The following is a 9,040-nucleotide window of genomic DNA, read 5'->3' as shown; positions in this document are numbered from 1 at the left end:
GGAGGCCCTCACCCCTCTAACCAGACTGGAAAATGTGACGTCAGAGTGGGCAGTAAGGGAGGAAGACCGGAACAGAGGAAATCTGACACCTCTCCTGGGTGACTGGCTTCCCGAGAAGCCTTGGTATTGTTTCTCCCCTCCCAATCTGGGGTTCTGATGGCTATGTCCCTGGGAGACCCTTGTCCCCTCCCCATGCCATCTCCCTACTTTGGCTGGTCACTGCTCCAATCTCCTTCCTGAACCCCAGTTTGCTCTAAAGTGCAAATCTGTGATGCCAGGCCCCTGCTTGAACTTTGTCTCAGCTTCTCATGGCTGGCTGCTGCCTTCAAGGTAAAGTCTAAGCTCTCAGTCTGGCATTCAAGGTCCTGCATGCACACTTACTTCTGAAAAGCAGAGACAAGCTTGGAGCTGTGAAGAGACTTACAGATGGAAAAAGAGGAGAGACTCAGAGACATTTAGAAAGAGAAAAGCAGCCGAGGGGGACTCAAGAGAAACAGGAGGCATAAACATTCAAAGAGACAGCAGAAGTTGACTAGGTTTTGGCAGAGTGAAGAAACTGGAAAACAGTCTCAGAGACCTAAAGGGTGAGGACGGCAGAAACAAGGAGAGAGAATGATATTAATAGGAAGAGAATGAAATAGTTTCAGAAATGGCCAGTGCCTTCAGGAGGCCTTCCTGGACTCCTAGGGATGGTTCCCCATCCCAACCCTGATAACTCTGGGCTGTCATTGTCTGGCAATGGCCTGATCTCTGCCACTGAACCATTAGCTAGGAACACTGTTACCACTGTACCACACACTGTCCAGGTCATTGATGACAGTGGATGAATGAATGAAAGCCTGGAAAGCTCTGAGCTCCAAAAGGGCAGGGCCCAGAAGACCCACTACCCTGGTGCTGAGAACACAAGGCAGTCAGAAGACCACTGGTGAGCCTCCACTTGGCTTTGACCTTGCACTAAGCCTCTACTTCCTCCTCTGAGGAATGGGCTGTACTCAGTGTACACTTGAGAGGTTTCAAGAAGATCTAACAGGCATGTAGCAGTGTTGAAAATGCCCATCTGCAAGTTTATATAAACTTTCAAGGCTCCCCACTATCTCCAGAGTTGGGGATGCTAAGCCCTGCTCTCCAAAGAGTACTTCCAAGCCTAGCCAAGGATGGAAATGAACGTAAATTTATTGAAACTGGTGTTGGGGAGAATAGGTGGGTAGACAATTGAGGGTTTTCCAAAGAACTGTGGGGAGGAACCAGCGCCCGGCCGGATGGGAGCGGGTGCCTGGCCACAGACCCTATCTCAGGCCCAATTTCTTCTTCTCCTTCTGCTTCTTGCGCACCACGTCCAGGTTCCGGTCCTTCCACATGCTCTTGCGCAGCTTGATGGGGCGTGAGCCCACATACTTCCCTGTGGGAAGAGAGGGTTCAAGGTCAGGCTCAGACCAGATGCCTGCCATGCCCACTGACCCTAGGGGAGACGGCACTCACCATTCATCTCACGCATGGCGCGCACATAGTCACTGGGGTCCTTAAAGCTGACGAAGCCATAACCCTTGGTCTTGCCTGTGCGCTTGTCACGGATCACCTTAGCCTTAAGGAAGGATGGGAAGCGGCTGAAGGCTCGGGCCAAGATGTCATCGTTCACCTCATTGCCCAGGTCTCCACAGAAGATCCGGAAGTCATCTGGGGTTGGGAGAGGGAAGATTAGAGGATACACATATGTGGCCCAGTTACTGAAATGATCCCACCTTCTCTGGGAGCATCCCCCAAGCCCTCTTCCCTCTGTCCTCTTAGTTTTAACAGCCAACACTTGGATAGTATTTACCCTGTGCTAGACTCTCTGCAAAGCACCCATAAAGTTTTCACACACCTGGCATTCCCAACAGCCCTTTACCCCAATGCACAGAGTGAAGTCAAGTCACCTGCCCAAAGTTAATCAGCAAGCAGCAGAGCTGGGACAAGAACTCAGGCATCTATCTGGCTCCAGAGCCTTCACTTTCAACTAATGGCACTGCCCTGCCCCACCTCACCCACGCCATTGATGAAGCCCCTACCTTTGTCATCACAGCCCTGGCCTGTCCTCTGAGCCCCCAGCATCCTTTGGTCTCCTGAACACCTCTCCATGGACACTCCCTGGGCCCCTGACACCCACTGGTTCCCATAATGGCACCCCAGGACCGCAGACTTCATCATTACTCAGCTCTGCCTCCTCTGCAAAGCCCACTCTGACCCCCTTTGAGTCCCTGAAACTTGAACACACTGCCTGATTCTTCTCCAAGGTCAACTTCAGCTGCCATTTTTGGATATACCTCCTGGGCTGAGCCTGGTCTTGACCAAATGTGCTCAAGCTCAAAGAATCCCTTCCCCCATGAGCATATACTATTACTACCCCCTTGCTGGAAAACGAGGCTTGAAAGGCTGAGTGACTTGTCCAAGGTCACAGAATTAGGGTCTACCGCCTAGCCACCTCTGGGCCAGTGCTGTATGGCTCTGGCCTGGGGTGGGCAGATGGTCCCAGGAAAAGAGGCAGAAGTGAAGGGGTGCGGTGGGACTTAGGCCTCTTCCCTTGGCTACCACTGTGGTTGCCTCACAGCTTTGGTGGTGACTGAGGGCACTCTTGAACAAGTTAGGTCACCCCAGGCAGAAGTAATCTGACAAACTTAAGAGGGTAGGACCGTCCATAAACTAACTGATCTGAACACTTCAAAAAACTATTATACCTAAGACAAAGCAGTGGGAGGGAGACAATTCTCTTTAAAAGATAATCTAGTGACACAAAACTGCATGCCTCCTGGTTTAGGGGAAAAACAGCTATAAGAAGATAGTTTGGAGACAACTGGGAAAATCACAATATAAACAGAATATGAGATATCACAGTTACTGATAACTTTCTTAGATGTGTTAACCATGTAATGATATGAAAGAAAATATTACTTTTCTTAGGAGGTGAATATTAAGGTATTTAGGAGTGAAGTGATAACCTCATTTATAGTTTACTTCACACGATTGAGCAAAAACCAAAAAAAGATACACATGGAGGGTTACAGTGAAGATAGCAAAATGTTAATTGCTGAATCTAGGTGGTTGATATATAGTTAACTGTGCAACTGTGAGAAATTTAAAATTTCTCACAAGTTAGGGAAAAAAAAGAATGGTCTTTCTCCTTTAACAAGCCAGGCACCTCATGAATGAAATGGGCCAGAGGTCCTACGCACCAATCCCCTTTACCCAGTTCTGTTCAGTGGCTGGGTGCGGGCCTGCCCCCTGAGCCACAGTCTGGCTCTCCAGGAGGTGGGCTAACAGGCCGCCCTGCAGTGAGGTGTGGAGCTACCCAGTTCACCTCCCTTGGCTGAGCAGCACAGGCCCTGCACTCGCGCCCACTCACCTGCATCCCACTCTAGCAGGCTGGGGTCCTCCCAGCTGCTCCCAGCTGCTGTGCGAATGCAGCGCTTCAGTTTCTCTGGTTTCCCTTTCTTCTTGTCCTCACTCAGAGGTTCTGGCACCTACAGAGAAAAGGAAGGGTACTAAGAGCTAGAGCTGAGTCTCTTGGGCCCATCTGCCCTCTTCAGGCTCTCCCATTTGGTCCCCCTAGTTCTCCTGTCTCCATAGTTAAAGCACAGGATATGCTTCTGGGTGTCAGGTGTATGTGTGTGTCTGCCTCCTTCTTCCCCAAGTTCTCCCAAACCTTCCAATTTCCTGGGTCCCTCCTACCTCCATGGACAGAAGATGACATGTGTTTCTGTGTGGGGAAGCCCATGGGCTGCTGTCTGCCCATCCAACCCATTCTGTCCCCTACTACTCTGCTCCCTGCTTACCTCAAGAGCCATGAGGCCAGGAGGTGGCTCAGGCCGAGGTGGCCGGGGTCTCGGACGCAGGGATAGGAGCTCAGGAATGCGCAGTGGGGGCAGCAGGCCTCGCACAACTTCCAGCGGGAGGGGCAGGGGTTCAGGCTCAGGCAGAGGCATGGCCAGGGCCAGTGGCAGGCTGGGCCCAATGACTGCAGGGCCAGCTGGGGCGCCCCCGGCTCCCACCGCCACCGCCGCGCTAGCCTCCTCCAGCCCGGCTGCTGCCGCCACCACAGCCTCTTCCTTCTCTTTCAGGCCCAACCCCAGGCCTAGGCCCAGCTCTCGGGGTGTTGCTGGCTCTTCCTGTGGGCAAAAGGAGGGCATGAGGGGGGCCAGATCACAGGCTCAGACCTCCGTCTCATCCTTATCCTGTACAACAGACCAAGGGCACCGGGGCCAGAGAGCAGGCAAGAGACACCAAGACAGGGAACAGTGTCTGCTCCTGTCAGACCAACACAGGGATAGAGAAACAGACAAACACAGGGACTAAAAAAAATAAAGACAGAAAAAGAGAGGGACAATCAAAGCGAAAATAGAGATACACAAAGAGAAATACACCTATAATTTGTGTTTTCTCTCTAAATGTCCCTCAAAAAAAAAGCAAAAAACAGAATGACATGGCCACAGGAAGAAACAGGGGAAGAGAGAGGCAGAGACACGTAAAGCCGAGGAAAGGCAGACGTGGTGGACACAGCTCATCAGGCCAGGGTGAGGGTCTCTGTCCACCGCACCTGACCCTCAGTTCCCTGATCAACTCACCAGAGGAGGCCTCAGAGCAGCCATGGAGCCCAAGGGCGGGCCGGGGGCCCGAGCCATCGGTGGCAGCATCATAGGTGGTCCAGGGGGCCCAGGCAGGGGGGGCCCCACGAGGGCCTGGTGAGGGGGCCGCAGGGCCATAGGGCGGGGCCCAGCTGCTGCAGAGGTAAGAGCAGAATCTGTCAGGGTGTTAGTGGGGGAGTTGGAGGACTTGGGGAGGAGTTATGTGGCAGGGATGATGACCTTGGCCCCCTCACCTGCTCTCTGCAGCACGTGAGGGACGAAGGCTGGACGCAGAATAGTGGCACTCTGGGGGGCCACAGCTGTGGGAGAGATGAGGGTGTGCGTCAAGGGGGACTGGGGCACTCAGGGCAAGTTATGTGCCTGTGGGTGCTCTGAGCTCCCAAGAAATTCTGCTGAAGAGACTGGGGAACCCTCTGGGAGATGCAGGGTCCTTTTCATTTGTTCATTCAGCAAAACACGTACCACTGATGATCTCCTCTGGGCCCGGCCCTGTCCTGGGCAATGCTAGGGGCACACCTAAAGACCACAGGCCCTAGGGGAGCTCCTGGTCCAGAGCAGGAAAGAACATACTCATCACCAGAGTGACAGCCAGACTGGTCAGGGTTGGGATGGGGGAAGCCCAGGTAGGGTGACCGAGGCTGGCACCAAGGGAGCTCAGAAGAGGGACACCAGTGGGACTAGAGAAGGCTTCTGGCAGAAAGGGACCTGTGAGCTGAGACCCAAAGGATAATGAAGAGCTGGTAATGCAAAGGTTAAGTTTGGAAATATTACTGGCAAGTTCTCCTTATAAACCAAACGCTTATAAACCAAAAACTTCCCCTCTTTAGTTTAGTGTAATTCCAATAGGGGAAGTCAGGAGTTGGAGAGCATCATAAGAGGATGGTCAAGAGGTCAATAGGCATCCAAGCATAGTCTTGGTGGCTGAAAGACTGTTTCAGTGGTTGTTCTCTAGAGGGTACTAGGGTGCCACAGCAGAGCTGGAAGCTGGGCAGGGTGACTAGGTCAGATTTACACTTTCATCAAAACCATACTAAATTATAGGTGATATTAAACCTCAGATATCAGGTAAAAGAGTCTATCAGGATTTAAGTGACACAATTAACAAGTTTGATCTAATGGGATGACTCCAGAACATTACAGAACACATATCCTTTTCCTACATGTAAGGAAGTTAATGTCACAAAAATTGACTGTGCGTATAAAAGTCATCTCAACAACAGGAAGTAAGAGTGTCCTGTAGAGACAATATATTTCAGTTGATTTTGGTTAGCTAGATTTTGGTTTAGTTGATAGGTTTGGAAGGTTAAAAGTTGGGTGACAATGAGCACGAGAGGAAAGGGACCTCAACAAGAGCCTTGCTAGCACATCCCAGCAATGTCTGGGGCTCCAGGGAAGGAAATGGGGGTCTCTCTCTGCAAGGGGCTGGCTGATGTAAGGTCTTGACTGTCAGGTGAGGATCACAGGTGCTTGTTTGATGGTCTGGTTTGTTCATCCCATCAACAGATAGCATGTAATGCTTACAAGATGGCAGGCACCCTCACAGATGTTATATTTTAGAGGAAGCAAAAGATGATAATCATAATAAACAAGTAAGTAGTATAACTTGTTAGAAAGCTATACAGCTTTATAGCACATGAAGTGCTATGAAGAAACAGCAAAGAATACAGATTAGGAGTCACAATAAAGGGGTTGGTTTGCAATGACCCAGTAAAGCCTTACTAAAGCCAAATCAACGAAGTACATGATTAGGTTTATGCTTCAGAAAGACAATGATATCTTGGGGATGAAATGGAGAGGGTGAAGTAGTCAAAACAAGAGTGCTTGGTGAAATGTGGGATTCTCTGGCCTCAGACCTACCTGCTCGCCGCAGGAACATGGCTTCTCGAGCCTCTGGACTGTCCAGGTGACTCCGATCACCAGGGCCAAAGCCAACTGTTGGGAGGGGAGTGATGAGGATGGGGAGGGGGGGGGAGAGGAGAGTCCCAGGCTTCCCTTTTTACCACCCTGCTTCCCTCGTCCCATCACTCCTTACTTACCTGGACCCACAAAAGGTGGGCCACCCACCATGGGAGGAACCACTGTGGCTGCAGCGGCTGCTCGGGCCTCCAGAGTCTGTTGGACCTGTTGGATGGGGGTTGGGGTGAGGAGTCTGACTCAGTGCCCCCAAGCTGCCTGGCAGGCTCACCTGGGAACCAAGGGTTTTGTTCTTTGCACTGTGTGGCTATCTCTCAAACTTTAGGTCTCAGCTAAAACATCACTTTTCAGAGAGGCTTCTGGGATCACACTAGCTCAAGGTGTCCTTAATCCCTCCCTGGTGCAACTTCATCATCCTGCTTCATCTTCCCCAAAGCACTCAGCACTACCTGAAATTATGTCTAGCTTGTCCTCCTCATCTCCCATGCCACCACCCTGCTCCAAGCCACCATTATCTTTTGCCTAGAGTATGACGGTAGCCTCTTCCCCAGACTGCTTGATTCTGCCCTGGCCCCCTACAATCTGTCTTCTAAACACAGCCAAAGTGACCCTGGTGACATCTAAGTTGGACCATATCACCCCACTGCTCAAAGTCCTTCAACTGCTTCTCATCCCAGAGTAAAAACCAAGGTCCTTATGGTGATCCACAAGGTCCTACTAGATCTGTCTCTATCACCTCTCTGTCCATATCTCCTCCTATCCTCTCCCTTGCTCACTCCATTCCAGCCACCCTGTTCTCCCTGATGGTCCTTGAACACATCAGGTATGCACCTACCTCATGGTCTTTGCTGATCAACAGTTGTCTGGGAATACTCTATCCCAAGATATCTGCATAGTTCCCTCCATCATGCTCTTTATATCTTTGCTTAGATATCACCTCCCAGAAACGTCTTCCCTGACCATGTTGATAAAATTCTGCCCTTCTTAATCTACTTTAATCTGTCTCTCCACAGTAAAATAGAAACTCCACAAAAGGTAGTGACTGTTTCTCTGTTTTATTCTCTGCTATATGTCTAGGGCCTAGATTAGCACCTGGTGCAGAAGAGGCACCTGAAAATTATTTGTCGAGAGAATGAAGAAGTTTCATTTACTGTTCACTTTTGGTAATCTCTTTCTCCACTAGTCACATATAGTATATGGAGAACTTGAATGTCATTAATCAGACTGGGAAACTATCTAACTCTAATACCGAATTTTAAATAAATACAGGACATTTCCATCTTTGCAGAAAGTCCTACTGGCCACCATGATCTAGACAAAAGCTTGCAAAGGGCAGAATTATTGTCTCAGTCCTTACTGAGTCATCAGTGCCTGACACCTGAAATATTTGTCATGCTTATTAATCAACAAGCCAGCATGTCAATAGCTCTCTGTATACAAACGTGTGTCTGAGGCATTGTGCTCTCTTCTATGCCTTATGTCAGCCGTACCTGCTGGTATGTGTTGGTCGCGATAATTGGGCGGATCACAGGAGCTGCTGGGACTTGCATCGCTTCAACCGTGGGGACTGTAGGCACCGCAGGCACGGCAGTTGGGATTCCTGTTACGGGAGCCCCCAGAACTTCCTGCTCAAACCTGGGAAGGCAGGACACACCACAGCTCAGGACCTTGCACCAATTCTGAAACGGTGGGTATATCGCGACAGCGCCTTCACCCCTGCCAACCTCTCCTCCTTAACTCTCGTCCCCACAATCCCGAAAGTCCCATTTCCCCAAGACAGAACTATATATCGAGTCTATCGGTGCCTGAAGGCTCCAGGGCTCGACGACTCTGACTCTAGGATGGCTTTAATCGCTCCCTATCGCGGGCCTTACAGGGCCATCTCCGCCTCCATCTCCTTCAAGCGTTCCTCGCCGCTCTTTCCCGGGATGCCGGCACCAGGGCCCGGAACCACAGGTCCTCCTGCGCCCGGGAGGCCCGGGGCTGGCCCCGTTCCGGCCATCGTTGCTACCGTCGCTGTCGCCGGTATTGCAGCCTCAGCTCAGTCGCCTCCGCCGGTTCCGCTGTATATTCTCTGGCTACGTCAGGGTGGGCGCCCGCGGATGACGTATCAGCGAAAGCGACGGGCGCCGATACATGACACTATGCGTCAACAGGGCTGGCCTTTGGAGTGAGAGCCAATGAGAACCTGGCCACACCCAGAGGGCCCGCCCCCAAGGAGAAATATAGGCCAGTCAGAGTGCCGGAGAAACGAGTCAACGGAAGAAGCTGCGTTTAGGGGCGTGCAACCCAGACAGACGGCCACGCCTTCTTGGGAGAACACGGCCCGACCCTCAAGTGAAAACTTGACCTTTGAGAACTCTGGGAAGTTCGGAGGTTCCTCCTGCGCCACCGCGAGACCAGTTCCGGAAGTTTTAAAACACAGTGACATCCCAGTCACCCCAGGGCAGGATGGGGATGGAGATGGAGACAGCTGGAAGCCATGGTCGCCCACTTTCGTACACGCTACC

At 51.4% G+C, this 9,040-nt stretch overlaps 1 protein-coding gene across 3 annotated transcripts; it reads right to left on the bottom strand.

Moving 5' to 3' along the window:
* Positions 1-1,155: 1,155 nt before the first annotated feature.
* On the bottom strand, positions 1,156-8,629 carry RBM42 (RNA binding motif protein 42). Of its 3 annotated transcripts, none has more exons than XM_061139042.1 (10): positions 8,405-8,629; positions 8,021-8,165; positions 6,653-6,737; positions 6,474-6,548; positions 4,850-4,915; positions 4,596-4,771; positions 3,807-4,139; positions 3,377-3,494; positions 1,480-1,674; positions 1,156-1,399 (listed from the first exon to the last, which is right to left on the bottom strand). In XM_061139042.1, exons 1-10 carry the CDS (start codon positions 8,530-8,532, stop codon positions 1,287-1,289), a joined length of 1,434 nt encoding a protein of 477 aa, XP_060995025.1. In that variant the 5' UTR covers positions 8,533-8,629; the 3' UTR covers positions 1,156-1,286. The 3 variants fall into 3 exon arrangements, with proteins under 3 accessions (XP_060995025.1, XP_060995026.1, XP_060995028.1); XM_061139043.1 differs by having other exon boundaries at positions 4,596-4,750; XM_061139045.1 differs by lacking the exon at positions 4,850-4,915 and having other exon boundaries at positions 4,596-4,750.
* Between the last annotated feature and the right edge of the window lie 411 nt (positions 8,630-9,040).

Source organism: Dama dama, chromosome 4 (assembly GCF_033118175.1).
Source record: "Dama dama isolate Ldn47 chromosome 4, ASM3311817v1, whole genome shotgun sequence".
NCBI lineage: Eukaryota > Metazoa > Chordata > Mammalia > Artiodactyla > Cervidae > Dama > Dama dama.
This window is presented reverse-complemented; position numbering and strand designations above follow the sequence as displayed.